The following is an 18,939-nucleotide window of genomic DNA, read 5'->3' as shown; positions in this document are numbered from 1 at the left end:
AGAGACCGCCGCAGGCCCTGCCCAGAGCCTCCCCTTACCTGGGCTGCTGCAGGGCCTGTCCCGTGAGCATGAGACCTGGCCAGACACGTCATCGCAGGTCAGAGGACAAGGAGCGCAAGGCCAAAACACCAGCTCCCCAAAGCAGGTGGCATTGGGGCAACCATCGCCAGGGCAGGGCTCTAAGAGCAGACCGGAACCAAGGTCAGAGTTCAGGGAGGAGGACCCTCAGCAGGGCCCAGTGTCCCACCAGTGACCCCCGCTCACCCACCAGCGCCCCCTCCCCTCCCTTCACTCACTGGTCTGGCGGGAGCCGAGGAGGCCCCCGGGAAGCCGGGCACAGGGCAGACCCCCGTTCTGGGGCCCGCGGCAGGGCCGCTGTCGGGTCACGACGCCGCCGCAGGGCTCCGAGCACACAGACCAGGGGGACCAGGCGCCCCACTCGCCGTCGGCTGTGAGAGGGGGAGGGTCAGCACGGGGGGGTGCAGTGGGGACGCCGTGAGGCCAGGCCCTCCCAGGGGTCCCCCGGTGCTCACCCGGGCAGGCCTGTGGGAAGCAGGCCCGCGACTCCTGCTCCAGGCCCAGGCAGCGCTGCAGCACCAGGGCGCGGGGCAGAGAGCAGCTTCGGCTCCTGCTCTGCACCCCCGTCCCGCAGGTCCGGCTGCACAGCCCCCACGGGCCCCAGAGACCCCAGACCCCACAGCCATGCTCCTCTGGGGAGGGCCCTGCTTCGCCTGCCAGCTCACAGTCGGGCTTCCCGTCACACACCTGGGGACACAGCGGGCTCAGGCCTCTGACTGGGGGCACCAAGGCTGGGCCCGCCCATGCCCGCCCCCCACTCTCACCAGCTGGAAACCGATGCAGGTGCCGTTGGGGCACGAGTATTCTGGGCAGGGGCCTGTTGCCCCGCCAGGGCCTCCTGGGGCCGGCAACCCCTCTGGGGAAGAGAGGGGACCGGTCAGCCGGAGGTGAAGGCCAGCCCGCAGCCCACGCTAGCCGAGCCACCCTGGGAGCGGCGTCCGTACCACAGCCCCGTTCATCTTCGCCCTGGGGACAGTCGCTGATCCCGTCACAGAGCTTCCCGGGGTTCAGGCATAGCCAGGGAGCCGAACCGCAGGGCAAAAGGCCCTGGCATGAAGGGACCTGGGTAGAGCCTGTGGGCAGGGTAGGAAGTGTCCCAGCACGCTCCAGGCCCTCCCATCTCCGCAGAGGGGCTGGCAGGGGTCAGAGCCTTGGGGGCAGGGGAGCAAAGGCGGGGTCCAGGGGGGCAGATCTTTGGGAAGACTTGGGGACTGGGGACAGCCTCCCTCTCCGAGGTGGCCAGGACCCTGAAGGAGGACTTTCAAAGCGCACCGAGTTCCATTGAGGTGGAGTAGGGAGGAGTTAGGACTGGTGGGGGGGGGACCTCCAAAGAGACCTTGCTCTCCATATGCCCTCAACCAACCGTTCTCTTGTCCCCAGTGTGGGTAGACAGAAACTAATTTCCTCCCTCCCTCGGGCCCACGAAGAGCAAACAATTCTAAAGAAAGCTGGATGGAAGAGATCAAAGGGGTCCAACAGCGGCTCCGCATCCCGATGCCCTAAGTCAGTGTAGCCGAGGGCAGCGCCCGGCATCTGGCTCTTACCGCAGGAGTCCGGGTCCTCGTCTGAGCCATCGGGGCACTGGGGCACGCCGTCGCACAGCTGCCCTGGGGGCACGCAGTGGGGGCCGCGGGCGCAGGGCACGTGGTGCGGGGCGCAGGGCCCACAGCGCCGCTCGTCGCTGCCGTCCGAGCAGTCTTCCTCGAGGTCGCAGCGCCAGCCCTGAGGGGGGCACTCGCCGCTGTCACACTGGAACTCCCAGGGGCCGCAGGGAGGCGCTGCCACGGGGCACGAGTGAGCGCTAAACCCGGCCGGCTCCAGGCTGCCCTCCTGCTTGGGCTGCCCTGACCGTTGCCGGAGGCCTGCCCTTCCCCACCCAAGCTGACCCCTCATGCATTCTGCTGCCCTCTGGGTTTCCCACAAGCTCCCCCACGTTTCCAGAACGCCCATAGGGTCCCCTTCTGCTTGCTCAGAGAGAGGCTTTGAACTCAGCAAATGAATAAATAAATAAATAAAACTTTAAGGCTGGAGAGTTGCATTAGCGGTTAAGGCCCTTGCCTGCAAAACCAAAGTATCCCAGTTCGACTCTCCAGGACCCACGCAAGCCAGATGCACAAGGGGGGTGCACGTCTGGAGTTCGTTTGCAGTGGCTGGAGGCTCTGGCACACCCATTCTCTTTCTCATTCTCTCTGTCTCTTTCTCTCTGCCTCTCTCTCTCAAATAAATAAATAACATATATTTTAAAAAATAAGATGTTTGGGCTGGAGAGATGGCTTAGCAGTTAAACGATTGCCTGTGAAGCCTAAGCACCCCGGTTGAAGGCTCGATTCCCCAGGACCCACGTAAGCCAGATGCACAAGGGGGCGCACGCATCTGGAGTTCGTTTGCAGTGGCTGGAGGCCCTCATGTGCCCATTCTCCCTCCCTCTCTCTGCCTGTCGCTCTCAAATAAATAAATAAAAATAAACAAACAAAAAGCTAATATTCAAAAAATAAGATGTTCAATCGATAGTAAAAAATGTGAGAATACATACAGAAAATTTTTTTTAAACCTTAAGCCCTCCATCCCCTCAAATTCCAGCTGTTTCATTCTAGGGCCTCCAACCCCGCCCAAATGCCTCTCTCTTGGAGGCCCTCCCACCCCTCTCCCGGGCACCTCAGGTCTGCTGCTTGCTCACCCCATTTCCCACGCTGAGACTCACCAGAGCTGGTACTGTCTAGGGGGCTTAGTTCCCCGTGCAGGGAGCTAGTGGAGGGACCAGGCGTGGTGCCAGCAGGGGGTGTGGGCAGAGAGGGCAGAGGACAGTGCCCAGACCCTTCATCAGCTCCATCTGGGCAGTCCCAAACCCCATCACATAGCTGGACAGCTCTCACGCAAGTGCCATCGACACAGGGCACCTCTCCAGGGACACAATTCATCTGCCCTGTAGCCAGAAGGGAGGAGATTGCCAAGACTGCCTCTTACTGTCTCTCCTTGGAGGTGTCCCCACTCAGTCGCTTGCAGGCTCCAACAAGTGGAGCGGTGGGGCGGGTGTGACGGAGGCTCACCGGGTGCCGAGCCCCGCGCGGGAGGTGCCCGGTGGGCCACAGCCCGGGGCAGAAGCGACTCACCCAGACAAGACTCCTCATCTGCGGCGTCAGGACAGTCGGGGTGCCCATCACACAGCAGGGCAAGTGGCAGGCAGCGGCCGTCGGCACAAGGCAGAGAGCCCGTGGGGCACGGGCAGTCCCGCTCATCTGTGCCATCTCCACAGTCATCCTGCCCATTGCAGAGCAGGGCCAGGGGCAGGCAGTGGCCAGAGTGGCAAGGCACCTGTCCCTCCTTGCACCCTGGGGTGGCACAGCCTGGCACAGAGCAAGCAAGCCGGCTCAGAATGTTTTTGCCCAAGAAGGCTTCTGATCCTAGGAGGACCAGAGTACCCTCCTCGCTGCTCCTGCCTTGCCCCCCGCCCCAGTCTACTCCACACAAGCCATGGCTCCCGGGCCTGGGACTAGCAGCTTGCGAAGCTCTGCTACAAGTCCACTAGACCGGGCTGCCTGGCGCTGTAGCTAACACACACAGCCAAAGCCTCACCCTCCTCATCCGAGCCATCTCCACAGTCATCTTGATTGTCACAAAGCCACTCATGGGGCACACAGTGCCCGCTCTCCCGGCATGGAACTTCTCCCTCTGCACATCCGGGCTCCATCTCCCCACAGGGGGCACCGTCACTCCCACAATGCCACTGACCTTCCTGGCAGGCACTGAGCCCATTGAAGTCCTGGGGTCAGACACAGCTGAACTTGGCCAGTCCACAGGGCACAGGTTCCTCCCAGGGCCTCCCCCCCCCCCCCCACTCACCAGTTCCCACAGTCCTTCTGCAGCACCGTCCCCGGCGGAAAGAAACTGCCATTCCACTCACAGGGACAGGCAGCCAGCTCCACACAGGCTCCTCCTGAGACCGCAGAACACAGGGCTGAGCCCGGCGCCCCTGGCCCAGCCCTTCCTTGGCGCCTTTTCCCAGCCTTGGCCCGCCCCTCCTGTTCCCAGCACAGACCGTGCAGCAGCGCCCCCTCGGGGCAGAAGCAGCCCTCCACGCAGGGCACCGCCTGGCAGAGCCACCCGGGATCATGGTGGTCATGGCATGTTGGGGGGCATATGGGGCCACAGGCTTCATACAGCTGTCCCCCTTCACACTGCAGCGCTGAGTGGAGAGAAGAGAGGCTCCGTTTCCAGAAGCCCAATGACCCCAGGAAGCAAAGGCACAGGGAACACCCCCACCCCCAGAGAGCACAGGTCGCACGCTGTAGGCCTCTGCCAAAACCCTCTCGCGGCAAGGAGAAATGTGCCAGCCCTAAGGGGCAGTCATGCTCACATTTGGTTTATCAAGAAAGGTGTATGGGCCGGGAGTGGTGGCGCACGCCTTTAATCCCAGCACTCGGGGAGGCAGAGGTAGGAGGATCGCTGTGAGTTCGAGGCCACCCTGAGACTACAGAGTGAATTCCAGGTCAGCCTGAGCTACAGTGGGACGGAGTAAGCATCCAGCGTCCAGCACCCAGCACCCAGCATGCATTTGAACTTGGGTGACTGAATGGCCAGCTGGCAGGTCAAAGGAAGCAACCTTCCAGGGGCTGAACGGGTGGCAGGATTTAGAGAGGGGCATACGCACGGCAGAGCTCCTGGCTGCGCCAGCGCACATGGTGCCCGTGCCGGGCGCACTCATCGGCGTAGGTGGCGATGGCTGAGCAGAGGCACTCACAATCGCCCCCCGAGTCACAGCTGTGGGACGCAGCCGTCAGCCGGGCGTTCCTCTCCCCTCTCTGGCATCACCCCCCCCCTTACCCGCGCCCGCCAGCCCTCCTCACCCGCAGGTGTCGTACACACACCACTCGTAGTGCTGCTGGGGGGGCACCTCCGCGTGGCACGGGGCAAAAAGAGGCTGCAGCATCACCCCACAGCGGGCCCGGGCCCAGCTTGCCCGATGGGCATTCACCTGCAGGACAGGGCACATCTCTAGCACAGTGTGCCGGCTGAAAACACACATACGCGCACGCACGCACACACACGCACGCACACACACACGCACGCACACGCACACACACACACGCACACGCACGCACACACACACACGCACGCACGCACGCACCCTCGGTCGTGGCCCTCCCTTCTGGCTGTCCTACGAGTTCTCACCGCGCAGGGGTGGGGCGGGTCTCCTGGCTCGGGACACAGAGGGTTGAGGCGCCAGGAGTGGGCAGCCAGCTCCGCTGTAGGCTCCAGGGCCCCCTGGCGGCTCCGCAGATCGTTGCTGGCATCGCCGTCAAAGTCTCCGCACAGCCCAGCCACTCGGCCCCGGAAGTTGGGGGGCAGCTGGAGCAGGACCCGGGTGCCTGGTGGCATCATTGTAACAAGGTGGGAGCCGCGAAGATGCAGCATCCGGCACAGGGGCCCCTCCCAGCGCGGGCGGTGTTCCCTCTTCTAGGGGAGGGGTTAGTTCGCAGTGAGAGCTAAGAGTTCAGCATTTGTGGAACCACCTAGGAGTCTGGTTTTCTAACTAAGACGAGGTTTACGGGACCAGGAAATCCCCCTCCCAGGCTGGGTTCTGGCTCCCAGATCGGCGGAGACGCCCAGCACCTCAAGTGGCCAGAAGCTCCCAGGCAGCCCAGCTGGACAGAACCAAGTCCGCACGGGGATATTTTGGTTTTCCTTAAACTTCTCACTGACAGTTATATGTCTAAAACGCCAACTGCTTGTGTTTGGGTGGTGGGATGTTAGCAGATCTATTTTCATTCCTTCTTCCTAAAACTTGATATTTGCTAAATGTTTCTTGGGCAAGGCGCTGTGCTTTCATACAGAAGGGGGAAAAAAGAAACTGAATAATGCAAACATCCTTTGGGAGCTCCGAGCACTCACGGGCGCTGTGAGGTGAGGGCCGGGGCCGGGCTGGGGGCACTGGGGGAGGCCACTGCGAGGGTTTGGGAAGGCAGAGACCCTAGGCTGGCTGTCACACTGGAAATCTGTCCTGACACAGCTGTCAGGGTTCAGCCCCAACCTTGGGCATGCCTTAGGAGGAAAAGTGTGGAGATGTCGAGCCCCCAGTGCTGAGGCCCAGCATGGGTTAGGTGCATGAGGGCCGGGCCTGACCTCCATCCCAGAGCAGGGTGAGACCCAGGCGCGTTGTCAACAGCAGGAAGAGGCCAGCCTGGCGCAGGCTCAGCCCTGGACCCGTGTAGACCTTGGGGGGCCTTATGCTCACCCCATTCACCATTACTGCCCGTCCTGGGGAGGAAGAGAGGTCGTCAGATCCAGCCTGGCATGAAGGACTTCCCAGAACCCTATGAGGCCCTACATGACTTCGGGCAAGTTGTCAGGACTCTCTGGCCTTGGGGGGGATGGAGAGATGGCTTAGCGGTTAGGGCGCTTGCCTGCAAAGCCTAAGGACTCATGTCTCCAGATTCCACATAAGCCAGATGCAGAGGTGAGGCAAGCGCAAGGTCACACATGCCCACTAGGTGGCGCAAATGTCTGGAGTTGGATTGCAATGGCTGAGGCCCTGGCATGCCAATTTATTCTTTCTTATTTCCTCTCTCCCTCCCCCCTCCCTCCCTCCCTCACCCCCCCCAAAAAGTACTCTCTGGCTTTGATTTTTCAGTTGTCCAGAACTCTGGTTTGTATCAGCCCCACTAACACAAGCAAGTCCAGGGAGGAGCCGACACAGGGAACCTGGGCCTTGGCTACACTGAGGAGCAGGTAGGCCACGCTGCTGCGCCACCCCCCGCCCCATGCAATGCCACAGTCTCCCTTCTTAGGCCACAGCCACCTCTGAGCATGTGTACAACAGTGCCGTCCAGACGCACGGCCAGCGCCTTGGCGCAGGTGAGGCCGCTGGCCCCACAGGGCACGTTCTGAGCAGAGACACTGAAGCGGCCACGGCTCTCCCGCGCCAACAGGTACTCGCAGGCTCCGGGGAAGGTGAGAGCCAGCCCATCGAACGTCACATAGTGGGGGGCGCCGGACGCCTGGCACCGCCCACTGCACCGCTGACCTGTGCAGTGCCACTGGCGGCCCTGGCACACACTGTGGGCAAAGGGGTGAGGACGGAGTCACTGAGGACCAGGGAAACTTCGGACGGGAGTGAAGGGTCTTAAAGGGCTCCTGGTGTCATCGCCACGCTGGACGTCCCACCTCACCTACGACCCTAACCCCTTCTAATGGAGGGGAGTACGATATTTGGGGAGCCAGGGGAGGTCATAAGGCCAGAGCGGAACAAGTCATAAACATACCAAATGTTGCAGTCCTCCTGGATGGTGGCATTGGGCGGGTACCACTGCCCACTGTGACGGCAGGGACAGAGCTCGGGAGGCACACAGCGCCCATCCTAGGTGGAGGGCGGGGACGCTGTTTGTGGACAGCTGGGGAGCAGAGCGGGACCCTTGTGTCAGGGGAGCCGCCTGGCTGTCCCAGGGGACTCTTCCCAGCCTCACCAGGAACACAGTGCCCGGGGGACAGACACAGCCATCGGTGCCGCCTGCAGGACAGGAGCGGTTGGTCCCGGGACTGTCACAGGTGAAGAGGCAGGCGCCGGGGGCATAGATCAGCTCCTGAGGGCACAGTGCCCATTTCGGGGGGCAGTGATGATCTGTGCAATTCCAGATGCCCCTCTCCTGGCAGACACTGCCAGAGAGGGAGAGGAAATAAGAGCCAGGCACAGGACAGGCATCTTTCCCTGCCCAAGTGAGGTGTGGGATCCTTGAAGATACCCAGACTTGCTAATAGCTGGTAGAAACCCAGCCCTGATGCTGGAGACCCAAGCAGCCAGCTTCCAATGGCCTGGCCTCCAGTGCATGGGCCTAGACTGTTCAGGGAGCCCATATGCCCGGAATAGAGCCACGCTTCCTCTCTGCCTCCACTGGGACCACTGTTAGAGCTCCGGGATGGAGAGCGGCCCTCCTGAGTGGCACACAGTCCAGACAGGAGGAATTCACCCTGGAGCCCGGCCCCTATCTCTTTTGGTTTTTCAAGGCAGGGTCTCACTTTAGCCCAGGCTGATCTGGAACTCCGCAGGCTGGCCTCAAACTCATAGCCCTCCTCCTACCCCAGTCTCTCGAGTGCTGGGATTATAGGTGTGAGCCACTGAACCGGCTTCCTTTCTTTCTCAGCAATGAGCTGTTTTTAGCTTGCCTGAGCCTCAGTTCTCTTGGTTTTCTATCTGCCAAGTGGGACTGGTTCTCCTTCTCCCCACTTTATTAGGTGATGACCAGGAAGTAAACATGAAAGGCAGTGTGCTTTAAAGTCCTTCCTAGAGCAGACACTGAGAAATGCCAGTGCCCACCATCCCTGATGGGCCTCGCAGAGAACACAGGGCAGCAGACCCTCCCTCTCCGCTCCCCCTGCCCCTCTGGACCCAAAGGTGGCAGTCCTCACCAGTGGCTGCAGTCTTTCTCGATAGCACTGCCAGAGACGTAGCGCTGGGCTCCAAGCTGGCAGGGACACATGCTGGGTGGCACACACTGTCCCTCAGAGTCCCACAGCAGCCCCAGGGGACAGCGACAACCAGCCACGCAGCCGCCAAGTTCCTTACAATCCTCCGGCTCCCCACAGTGTCTACCACACTCTGGGGAGCACTCTTGGTACTCCTGACCACCAGGACACAGGACAGCTGGATGCAGGGACACATGTCCGTCAGGAATGCAGACGCCCTGCCCGGAACCCCCAGCCTCGTGAGCTTCTACAGGAAGAGCCCAGCGACCCATCAAGGCACGGGCTTCTGGCCCTCCTGCACCTCCTAGGATTGGGCCGGGAGAAGGGAGCAGGAAGGGCCAGGGATGGGCCAAGGGACTCACGACACAGTGTCTGGTTCCTCCAGGACACTAGGGAACCCTCCTGGGCACAGCGGCGTGCATAGGAAGAGAGCACTGCACACAGGCAGTCCGTGCCAGGGGCACAGCCACACACGGCTGCCAAGCAGCGCAGCCGGAATGGTTCCCGATCCACCAGCCCGTGACAGTCCTTGGGGAGAGAAGAAAAGAGGCAGTTTCTCCCCCACAGATCCCATCCTCTTGCACACCCTATGTTGTCTCCATATTCTCTGTGGCTCCGCTTTGCACTTGATCTTACGGAGGAGCCGGGGAGAAGCTACTTGGACCGGTACCTGGAAGGCAGGTCCATGCAGGATGGCACAGGTGGCCTCTGCAAAAGCGAGGTGCTGGGAGTGAGTGCTGCAGGGGGACAGGGGGACGCTGTCCACTAACGGACACCTTCCGTCTCCTGTCATCTGGAACTTGCTAGCAAATGCCGTGACGCTTGTCTCCATGTCCCCAGCTGGCGTCAGGAAGTCATCCTGCTGGTTCCAGGTAAAGGTGCCACACAGACCCTGCACCTGAGCCGTGGAGGGCAGGTGGCAGAGTCAAGTGCGGTCTCACCACAGTCTCACCCGGCCCCTCAAAAGCCTCCTAACACACCTGATGGGCATAACGGGGGTCTAGGGTAATGTAGGCTGCAGGGTCAGTCACTCCCCAGAGAACCCGGGCTCCAGGCCAGCGCAGTAGTAGGAAAGCAGAGGAGGCCTTGGACACGTTGAGGCCCTCGGCGCCAATCCAGGGCAAGCCCACGTCCTGCCCGTCCACCAGCACCGCTCCTGGAAGAGGGGCCTGGTGGTGGAGTGGGGCATGTGGGAAGACGGGGCTGCAAGAGGGAAGGACTTGGGGAAGAGGTGAGAGGACCTGTATCAGGTGGGCTGTGGGCGGGCAGCGGGAGTGACCTTGGAGGCCGCCTGTCATGACCTCTGGAGGACACCGCTGTCTCATTACAGACCTCCCCCTCTCGCTCAGGTAGTCCCATCATTAGCCAGTTTTGTATATCCCTTTTCCTTTGTGGTCAATGTGAGGGAGGGGTCAGACAGAGAGCCAACAGCAGGGCCCAGGCACAGGCAAGCTGGGGGAACAGTAGTTGAGAGGGGCCTGCTGCCAGGTCTGTTCATGTCCAGAGGCCTTTCTTCCTTTCATAACCGCACGTCTGTATTTACTCTAGAGGCAGCACAGAAGAGGACCTGGCCAGTGTCTTCAGGTGACATCTGCCCAGGGTGGGAGGGTGCGGTGTGGAGGCAGTGAGCTCGTGGCGATGCTTAGTGGGCTCCACAGTGTGGGACAGCGTGGAGGGCGGGTTCTGGGCAATGCCCGGGTCTCCCGGGCGAGGGGAGCAAACAGGCCTGGCAGGCGCCACAAGGATGTGGACTGCTGAGCCAGCCGCTCCCCACAGAAGCTAGGCCCCAGGCCAGGCAGAGCTAAGGTTACCTGAGTGCCTGAGCTGGACATGAGCATCCCCCAAGGAGACAGAGAGGGCCTGAAGACAGCTTCCAGAGTCGCAGGCCCCGTGCTCCAATGCTACCAGCAGCTGACCTTTACCAGAGTCCTGGGGCAGACGGGAAGTGGGGGAGGAGTAGAGACTCAGGCTCCCTGAGGAGGCCTGGGCATGACACCTTCAGCTCAGACCCAGGCCCCAGCCACTTTCCGGCCACCAGGCTCCATGAAGCAAGGGCCTTACTCTTGCCAAAGGTTGCCACGCATGGGCCTCTGAGTACACGTGGGAGGAAGCTAGGAGTGATCGCACGTGTGCCTGTGTGTACATGTTGGAGTGGGAGAATGCCCCTCTTTCCTCCCCATGGGTGTGTGGGCTCTGTACACGTGTGCATAAGCATGTGCGCATACACACTTGCACGTACATGACTGTATAGTGTGTGCATGACAACGTATACCGGTAAATGCATGCACGTGTGTGCACACTGGGTGTGCTGGCATGCAGCTGCTGCGTGTGCACCCCAGGAGCCTTCAGTTATGTGCACTGGGAAGACGGCTTCCTGGAGAGGGCACCAGGCAGTTGAAGGCTCTGCAGCCCTCTGATTTCCTCAACCCCAGTCACTATCCACGCAAGGAAGAGCAGCTAAAGGGCTGGCAATGGCCCAATATGAAAATAGGGAGATCACTAACGGGCCTCCAGACAGGCAGGAAAGAAAACAGGGGGGCTGGAGAGATGGCTTAGTGGTTAAGACACTTGCCTGTGAAGACTAAAGGACCCAGGTTCAACTCCCCAGGACCCACATAAGCCAAATGCACAAAGTGGCACATGGATCTGGAGTTTGTTTGCAGTGGCTAGAGGCCCTGGAGCACCCTTTCTCTTTCTCTGTCTCCCAATAAGTAAGTAAATAAATGAAAAAATAAAAAAAAAAAAAGATTGAAAAGGGCTGGAGAGGTGGCTTAGTAGTTAAGGCATTTGACTGCAAAGTCAAAGGACCTCGGTTTGATTCTCCAGGTCCCACATAAGCAGATGCACAAGGTGGCACATGCATCTGGAGTTTGTTTGCAGTGGCTGGAGCCCCTGGTGCGCCCATTCTCTCTCTTCCTGCATCTTTCTCTCTCTCTCTCTCTCTCTCTCTCTCTCTCTCTCTCTCTCTCTCAAATAAATTAATAAAAATAAATTTTTTTTTTAAAGATTTTAAAAAAACATGGCCTGTGCTGAACTTGGGAAGCCTCGGCTTTACTGGAGGAGGGCGACTGGGATGGGAAGAGTCCCTTCTTTCTCCTGGGGTTGTCTTGTACCAAGTATCTTGTGACAAACTCAGTGTGGCCCACCTGTGAAAGGGATCGTGAAAATGAGTGTTTTGTTTTTTTTGCTGGAGCCCAGGGGCTGAGGTGACCATGACAGCAGGACTTGGAAGAGCCTGAGGAAAGCTGGGGACTGAGGGCTGCCCGGGGCCTCGGCCATCTTCGTGGCTTCCTTTGCAAGGCAGTGCATTTTGCCTGCTTGTTTAACGCACCTCCCCGCCCCAGGGCATCTCTGTGAAGGCGCCCACTCTGATGGGGTCCCCTTCTCGGTGTTGGACCCCTGCCCACCTGCACTAGGCTGTAGAGGCAGCCTGGGCCACCTCGGAAGGAGAAGCTCCGTCCATCAAAAGTGAAGTAATGCCCGTCACCACCCACCGCACACTCGGCAGGACACAAGGCCTGGGCACAGTTCCAGCGGCCGTCCTGGCACACGCTGTGGGCATAGGGGGTGGGACAGTGTGATTGTGGCATCAGCCCCACCCCAGGGTGTGGAGGTTGAGTTGTAGATAACCTCCCTCCCAACATGCTGGTTCCTTCCCTCCCTGGTACCCCCCACCCCGCTGGAAAGGACAGGTCAGCTGGGCCGTAGCCGTCATCGGGCCAGAAGTCACAGGTCACTGGCTGGGAAGGCCCAGAACATGCTAGTTCATTGTGGGAGTCAGGTTTCAGCATAAAGGAGGGGGACAGAAACACAGGGCTGTCACCCACAGCAAGGCCCAGGGACCCACCATGGGTTGCACCGCTGGTACACAGTGTCGCCGGGAGCATAGCGGTGGCGTCGGTAGTAGCAGGGGCAGCGGGCAGCGGGCACACAGAGGGCACCGTCCCAAAAGAGGTTGGGTGGGCACTCGCAGCCACTCACACACTCTTCCCCACAAGAGCCTTCCTCTCCCCTGCCCACTGCCGAGCAGCTGGGTGGGCAGGATGAGACGCAGTCATGGTAAAGCTGGCCCCCTGGGCACAGGCGCTCTGTGGGAACAGGAGTGGTCCATGGAAGGTCCTGGTCTCTGCCAGACCCTGCTTGCCCTAAAGAGCTGGTAGGCCACGGGGCCCAGCCAAGAGTGCACTTGGGGGGGGGGTGCCACCCTGAAGAAACCCAAACTGCTCAAAGCCCTCGGTTAGTTTGGGGTGGGCAGACCCAACCTACCACAGAATCCAGGCTTCCTCCAGCGCACTTGGATGTGCCACCTGGCACAGGCCTGGGCGTAGTTGGCGAAGGTGGCACACACAGCCTCCCGCCGCACCTTTGGGCCACTGGCTGCTGTGGCCCCAGCAGCACAGTAGGCAAAGAGGCAGGTCTCATGGTACTCGCTGGGAGAAACCTGAGGGCAAGGGACACCTCAGCCAGCCAACGCCTTTCCTCGCCAGCACCTCCTGCCTCCTTCACCCCCTGACTTGTAATCAAACAGAATGCGCACCGGGAAGCCCATCACAGAGGCTTCACAGAGGAACCGCCCAGTTGCCAGAGGTAAAGACCAGGGAAGTGTGTGGCTTGAATGATGGCCCAAAGCAATCTGTCGGCAGGACGAGATCACTCACGGGCACCTCTCTCGCTTCCACTCCACGGCATTCTGCCTGCCACCCCCTCCCTTCCAAAGCTAGTTGTCACTTCTATCCTCACCCATACCTGGGCATGACAGTGCCTGAATGGACCCTCCAGCAGCTGCTGGCACACCTCCTGGGCTTCACTCTGTATACGTCCAGCCTCCACACCTTCTACGAGGGAGCCCTCACAGCCCTGGGTCACCTCCACAGCATCCAGACACCCAGGCTGGGGACACACGACCAGACGTTAGCCAGAACACCAAGAAAATGACCACTGTCCTCATAGTTGCCTCAAGGCCCCACCAGACCACACTCTGGGCTGGGAACGGCAGTGAGCCCAGTGGGCGGGGGAAGGGGAGCCAAGACCACAGTCAGCCCAGGCAGAGCTGGTCAGCGGCCAGGTCACTGAGGGGTCCCCTAGATAGATAATCAATGCGCAGCAGGCTTCCTGGGGGACCTGGGACCTGTGCACTGGCCCCAGTGAGGCTACAGGAGGGAGCCCAGGATGCACACTCACCTCGGAGCCAGGGAGCCTCCAGGAATTCCCAAAGGTGGCAGCTAGCATGGCCAGCCCTCCACCTGGCTCCACAAAGTCATCTGAGGAAGGATGAGGCAACTATTGGACCTGGGGTCCTGTGTCCCCCTCCCTCCCTACATCAACCAACAAGCCACACCCCACCTACCCTCTGGCTGGCCATTGTAGGTCCCACAGAGGCCCTGTGTCTGTCCCCAGAGCTCATGGTCCACGGAGATGGAGATAGAACTGGACCTGTCCAGTCTCACAGTAACCCCCGGGCCCCCGGAGAGCACCAGCCAATCCCCCTGCCACTGCCGGCTCAGCCCTGGAAAGGGGACAGGGGCATGTAGCTCCGTGGTGCACACTTCCACGCATCACAGCAGAACCCAAACTGCCCAGGGAAGAAATTCCACACCATACAGCGCTCTGCACCATTGATTTCCTGCTATGGTCACTCTCTACTTTTCCTTTTAATATTCTTTTAAAAATACTTTAATATTTAATATTTTAATACCATTTTTCTTTTAATACTTTATTTATTTGAGAGAGAGAGAGAAAGAGGCAGATAGAGAGAAAGAGAGAATGGGCACATTCTCTAGCCACTGCAAGCAAACTCCAGACGCATGAGCTTCCCTGTGCATCTAGTTTACACAGGTCCTGGGGAATTGAACCAGGGTCCTTAGGCTTCACAGGCAAACTCCTTAACCTCTAAGCCATTTTCCCAGCCCATGCTATGGTCACTCTTGAGAGAGTAAACTATAACACACACGTACCACACGTCATATATATTACACACACCATGCACACACCATATGCACACACCAGTTGCATCTCAGACACCACACACATCACACACGTGCCACATAAACCATGCATGCATCTGCCACACACTATACCCACCATGCCACACCACGTATGCAGACCACACAACACGCATCCTGCACACATTTCCCGCACCACTCACACACACATGCCGTGCACACCACACAGCACCACAACACACAAACCGTACGCACACACCCCACGCCACATACGTACCTGATACACGCAGCACAGACACATCCCACCGCACAAGCACGCAAACCACACAGACACACTTCACCCCGTCTTCCTATCCAAGGTGGGTGGGTAAAGTGGGGCTAGAGAGGACTAAGCAGAGAGACTTGCCCCAACTCAGGAGGGGGGAAGGAGGGGGGGCAGGCCCATGCCCTCCTGTCCCATGTCAAAGGCACTGAGGGGGAGCTAGCGACTCTCTCCCAACGCTGCGTCCCTGTCTCAGGCCTGGGGAGACTATATGCCAAAGGAGGGAAGGCGCCCTCACCGTGGAGTAGCCGAGCCTCTCCATCAGGTACCAGCTGCCCCTTCACAAAGACCTCCCCACCCTGGATCAGCACCTCCTCGGGGCCCATTATCACCCGGACCTGGGACAGAACAGAAAAACCAGTCTGTGACTCTCCCCCAGAATGTCCAGCCCCTTCCTGGGAACATCCATCATCTCCCTCCCTCACCAGCTGACAGCGCCCGGTCTGGGGACAGTGACGGCCAGGTGCGAGGTGCACGGCCCAGTCTGAATCCACAGCGCCTGCCAGCAGGTAGGTGCAGCGGCCCAGGAAGTGGTAGTGACGCCCGTCAAAGGTGCGGTAGTGGAAGCCGGACCACGTGGCGCAGGTGGCTAAAGGCTGCCGCCGCTGGCTCCACAGCTGGCCCGCGGCCCCCACCGGGGGCGGCAGGAAGGCCGCAGTGGCAGTGCTGCCTGGGCGAGGCAAACCACATGTTAACCTCTGAGTGTAGGGTCAGAGGCCACAGGCGAGGGCACAGCTCCTCCTGGCAGAGCAGGAGGTATGAGGACAGAGCATGGGCCTCTGGCAGACAGGGGAGCAGTGGGCAGAACCCAGCAGAAATGCCCGAGGCACGAGGTGGCAGTGAGGGTGAGGGCATACCCATCTCCAGGCCGGAGCCTGCAGACCCACCTGGGAAGTGTTGGCCCGAACAGCTGACGCACACCCGGGAGCTACTGTCCCACCAGCTATGTCCCCAGGGTTGGGCACAGCACTCCCGCAGGCTTCCCACTGAAACATTAGCTGAGCCTGCCAGAGGCTGGCAGTGCCACGTGACAAAGCAATGGCCTTCAGGGCTGGCTTCTGCAAGGGCTGTGGTGGGCGGAGGAAAGAATGGGGCGCACCCAGCCTGGTGAGTCTAGAGATGGCCAGACCAGCTCTGTCCCCAGGCAGCTTGCCACCTCCCCTACTGGCACCCTGAGAGCTCATTCATCTGCCCTGTTCAGCCACTTACCATCCGTGCAGTGAGTGCCCCCCCAGCCCGGGCAGCAAGACCTCACTGTTCGGTTCCATGTGGCAGGTCGGGTCTCCGGAGGTCTTCACCCATCAATGAGGCAAGCAGGGAGAGACATTAGTGTTCAGGACAGTGTGGTCAACTAATACGAGGAGCCAAGTCACCCCCCATCCTGGCTGTAATCTTCCCAGGGGCCAAGTGAGGGTGACTGTTGGGAAGCAGAGCAGGAGACAGGCAGAGGGAGCGAGCACCAAGCCTTGTCCCCTACTCCGTCTGCGCTAGAACCATCTCAGCCCGCCCCTTCTCTCTCCTCCCTTCCCCGAGCCCAGCCAAGGACCTGTTTCCCAAACGCCTGCTGCACCAACTCCTCCCCAGCTCTCAGGATGTCCGGTAGTCACTCTTTCCTTTCCGGCCCAACAGACAGACTGACCCTCACTCACTTGTAGATGGCACAGAGCCCAGGTGCTGGGGACCTGCTGAGTCCTCCACGGCCACGCCACGGGGTGTCCAGCCGCCATCCTAGGCGGCTGTAATGATAGAGACTGGAGCATGGCACCATGTCCTCCTGACGGGGGACTACTTCTTCCTCCACGTGGACAGTCTCCGTCCGCTCACACCACCGCCTGCCCAGGGACGGGGGACCACAGCTGCTGCCACTGTCCCCTCTGTGAGCAAGCAGCCCAGTGATGTGACTTCAAGCCCTGAAGGACTCCATAGGAGGATCCCAGAATCAATGAGGAGACTGACTAAGGTTGGACAGAAAAGTGTAGGGAGAGATGGCTTAGTTGTTAAGGCTCTTGCCTGCAAAGCCAAAGGGCCCAGGTTCAATTCCCCAGGACCCATGTAAAGCCAGGTACACAAGATGGTGCATGTGTCTGGGGCTCATTTGCAGCAGCTGGAGGCCCCAATGTGCCCATTCTCTTTCTGTTTGCCTCTTTCTCAAATAAGTAAGGAAAAAAATGCTGGGGGGAAAAAAACAACCCTCATCTCTGTCTCTCTCTTTTTAAAAAGCAAAGTGTAAGGAGAAGTGTCTGGTGCCTCATAGAGTGTCTGGGCAAGGATCTTAGTCAACAGGTCCCGCAGGCTGCTTACCCACTAGCCAGTGTCCACAGCATCCCAAAGAGGACAGCAAGGAGCAGCATGGTGTCCTGCACCCAGATCTCCTGTGGGGGGACCTGAGGCTTGGGCAATGCTGCGGCAGCGAGGCCCTGTCCCACACTGAAGGAAGCCGGTCTTTCCCAAGGCCCTTTCTACTGGGGAGACTTTATCCCCACCTCATGTCCCCGGGGCATCAGCTGTCCACAATCAGATTGGACTTGCCCACAGCATCCCTTCGGAGGCCAGTTCTCCCTGGAAACGAGCTCCTTTGTGCCCCCAAGCCGGTGTGTGTCATGGAAACTACAGCCAGACACAGACCTGGTATTTCTTTTTTTGTTGTTTATTTTTATTTATTTATTTGAGAGTGACAGAGAGAGAAAGAAGCGGGGGGGGGGGGGGAGGGAAGAAGGGAGAGAGAGAGGGAGAAAATGGGCGCTCCAGGGCCTCCAGCCACGGCAAACAAATTCAAGATGCATGCTCCGCCTTGTGCATCTGGGTCCTGGGGAATCGAGCCTCAAACCCCTTAGGTCCTGAGGCGTCACAGGCCAGTGCTTAACTGCTAAGCCATCTCTCCAGCCCAGACCCTGCAATTTCTACATTACTTGAAGGTACCTCGGGCTTTTGGAGAACCCTTTCCTTCTGGGCATCAGTTTCCTTACCAGTTAAAAAAAAAAAAAAAAAAAAAAAAAAAAAAAAAAAACAACCTTCAGGGACTTCCCAAGGGTGCATGGATAGGACGCAGGGATTCCATGAGTTTTTGAAATTGTATGTGCATATATTTTTCTAAGAGCCGTTTCCTCAAGGGGGTTGTAGCCCCACAAAAAACGTAAGACCTTAATCTGGTGTGCCGCCTGTTCCTTTCCCCTCAACTCAGACGCTCAGGAAGTGACGGTGGGGTGGCCGGAGTACCCCTGAGTACGAGGAAACACGCGTTTGTAAAGTGAATCTTTTCTTCAGTGGGGTCTTTTTACCAAAGGTGATTGTGTGGCTGGATGGAGCCATGTGTTCTGTTCTGGTAGGGTTCCAGGGTGCCTCCTCCGGACTGAGAGGGGCCAGGAGGGAGTGCCTGGGTCTGGGGGGGGCAGTGGGTGTGGGGTTAAGCCTACTCCCTCTGCCCCCCAAGGCTGAGCTGAGCTAAGCCTAGCCGGATAGAATCATCTGTATCCGGTTGACAAGAGACAGCTACAGGCCCCACTGGAGAATCCTGGTTGCATCCTGGTTACCAACGGAGCTCCAAGGACGTGAAGGTTGGAACGCACCCCTGGACCTCAGACTCCGCATCCCTCCATCTCATAAGCCTGATGCCCCAGTGGCCATGATGCAAGTTCACCCACCTGGTGAATCACAGCTGGCCTAGGCATTGTTTCTCCTGGGCCTTCCATTGGGCCTGGAACTCACAGATGGCTAAGATCGGTGCCCCGGCCCAAGCGTCCTGGGAAGGAGCCCGGATGTGCCATAGAAAGTGTTCCTCCAGCCTCTCTCTCATCCATCCACAGCCAGACATCCCCCGTTCATGTTCTGTACATGTGAGCCCCCTGCACCCCCACCGCAGATCCTGAACACCAGTCCAGGCCACACACTGCTCCCAGGGCCACCAGCGGTCTAGCAAGCACCCTGGGTGTTAGGAGAAACTCCGCACATGATCATGCGGGTCCCTACCGCCCCAGAGCTCTTTCCAACACAGGACACCCCTGCAGCCAGTAGACGTCTTCAGCCAGGCCAACTTCGAACCGCGGTCCTAATTCCACAGGTATCGCCATCCTTGTGATGGGTGACACAGCCCGGGACTCTCGTCCTATCTACAGGGGCCGTTTACTGGCCTCCTCCTTCCGA

The 18,939-nt window shown here is 59.5% G+C and overlaps 1 protein-coding gene across 1 annotated transcript in view; it reads right to left on the bottom strand.

The window, feature by feature from the left end:
- Window positions 1-18,535, bottom strand: part of Sspop (SCO-spondin) — a 61,430-nt gene extending 42,895 nt beyond the window's left edge. Inside the window, exons 1-36 of the mRNA XM_045160088.1 lie at window positions 18,441-18,535; window positions 17,101-17,171; window positions 16,449-16,631; window positions 16,009-16,091; window positions 15,687-15,866; window positions 15,225-15,469; window positions 15,038-15,137; window positions 13,883-14,041; window positions 13,717-13,796; window positions 13,282-13,425; window positions 12,802-12,976; window positions 12,383-12,623; window positions 11,943-12,087; window positions 10,347-10,464; window positions 9,516-9,691; window positions 9,206-9,433; window positions 8,898-9,063; window positions 8,479-8,713; window positions 7,539-7,728; window positions 7,338-7,432; window positions 6,875-7,131; window positions 6,199-6,333; window positions 5,248-5,444; window positions 4,923-5,050; window positions 4,727-4,836; window positions 4,115-4,261; window positions 3,919-4,012; window positions 3,652-3,821; window positions 3,189-3,422; window positions 2,780-3,001; window positions 1,623-1,856; window positions 1,023-1,151; window positions 843-934; window positions 534-765; window positions 297-449; window positions 39-179 (exon numbers count right to left, since the gene is read on the bottom strand). Coding sequence (XP_045016023.1) covers window positions 39-179; window positions 297-449; window positions 534-765; window positions 843-934; window positions 1,023-1,151; window positions 1,623-1,856; window positions 2,780-3,001; window positions 3,189-3,422; window positions 3,652-3,821; window positions 3,919-4,012; window positions 4,115-4,261; window positions 4,727-4,836; window positions 4,923-5,050; window positions 5,248-5,444; window positions 6,199-6,333; window positions 6,875-7,131; window positions 7,338-7,432; window positions 7,539-7,728; window positions 8,479-8,713; window positions 8,898-9,063; window positions 9,206-9,433; window positions 9,516-9,691; window positions 10,347-10,464; window positions 11,943-12,087; window positions 12,383-12,623; window positions 12,802-12,976; window positions 13,282-13,425; window positions 13,717-13,796; window positions 13,883-14,041; window positions 15,038-15,137; window positions 15,225-15,469; window positions 15,687-15,866; window positions 16,009-16,091; window positions 16,449-16,631; window positions 17,101-17,171; window positions 18,441-18,488 — 5,737 coding nt within the window. The 5' untranslated portion in view covers window positions 18,489-18,535. The remainder of the gene's footprint in view (window positions 1-38; window positions 180-296; window positions 450-533; window positions 766-842; window positions 935-1,022; window positions 1,152-1,622; window positions 1,857-2,779; window positions 3,002-3,188; window positions 3,423-3,651; window positions 3,822-3,918; window positions 4,013-4,114; window positions 4,262-4,726; window positions 4,837-4,922; window positions 5,051-5,247; window positions 5,445-6,198; window positions 6,334-6,874; window positions 7,132-7,337; window positions 7,433-7,538; window positions 7,729-8,478; window positions 8,714-8,897; window positions 9,064-9,205; window positions 9,434-9,515; window positions 9,692-10,346; window positions 10,465-11,942; window positions 12,088-12,382; window positions 12,624-12,801; window positions 12,977-13,281; window positions 13,426-13,716; window positions 13,797-13,882; window positions 14,042-15,037; window positions 15,138-15,224; window positions 15,470-15,686; window positions 15,867-16,008; window positions 16,092-16,448; window positions 16,632-17,100; window positions 17,172-18,440) is intronic.
- Between the last annotated feature and the right edge of the window lie 404 nt (window positions 18,536-18,939).

Source organism: Jaculus jaculus, chromosome 10, assembly GCF_020740685.1.
Source record: "Jaculus jaculus isolate mJacJac1 chromosome 10, mJacJac1.mat.Y.cur, whole genome shotgun sequence".
NCBI lineage: Eukaryota > Metazoa > Chordata > Mammalia > Rodentia > Dipodidae > Jaculus > Jaculus jaculus.
This window is presented reverse-complemented; position numbering and strand designations above follow the sequence as displayed.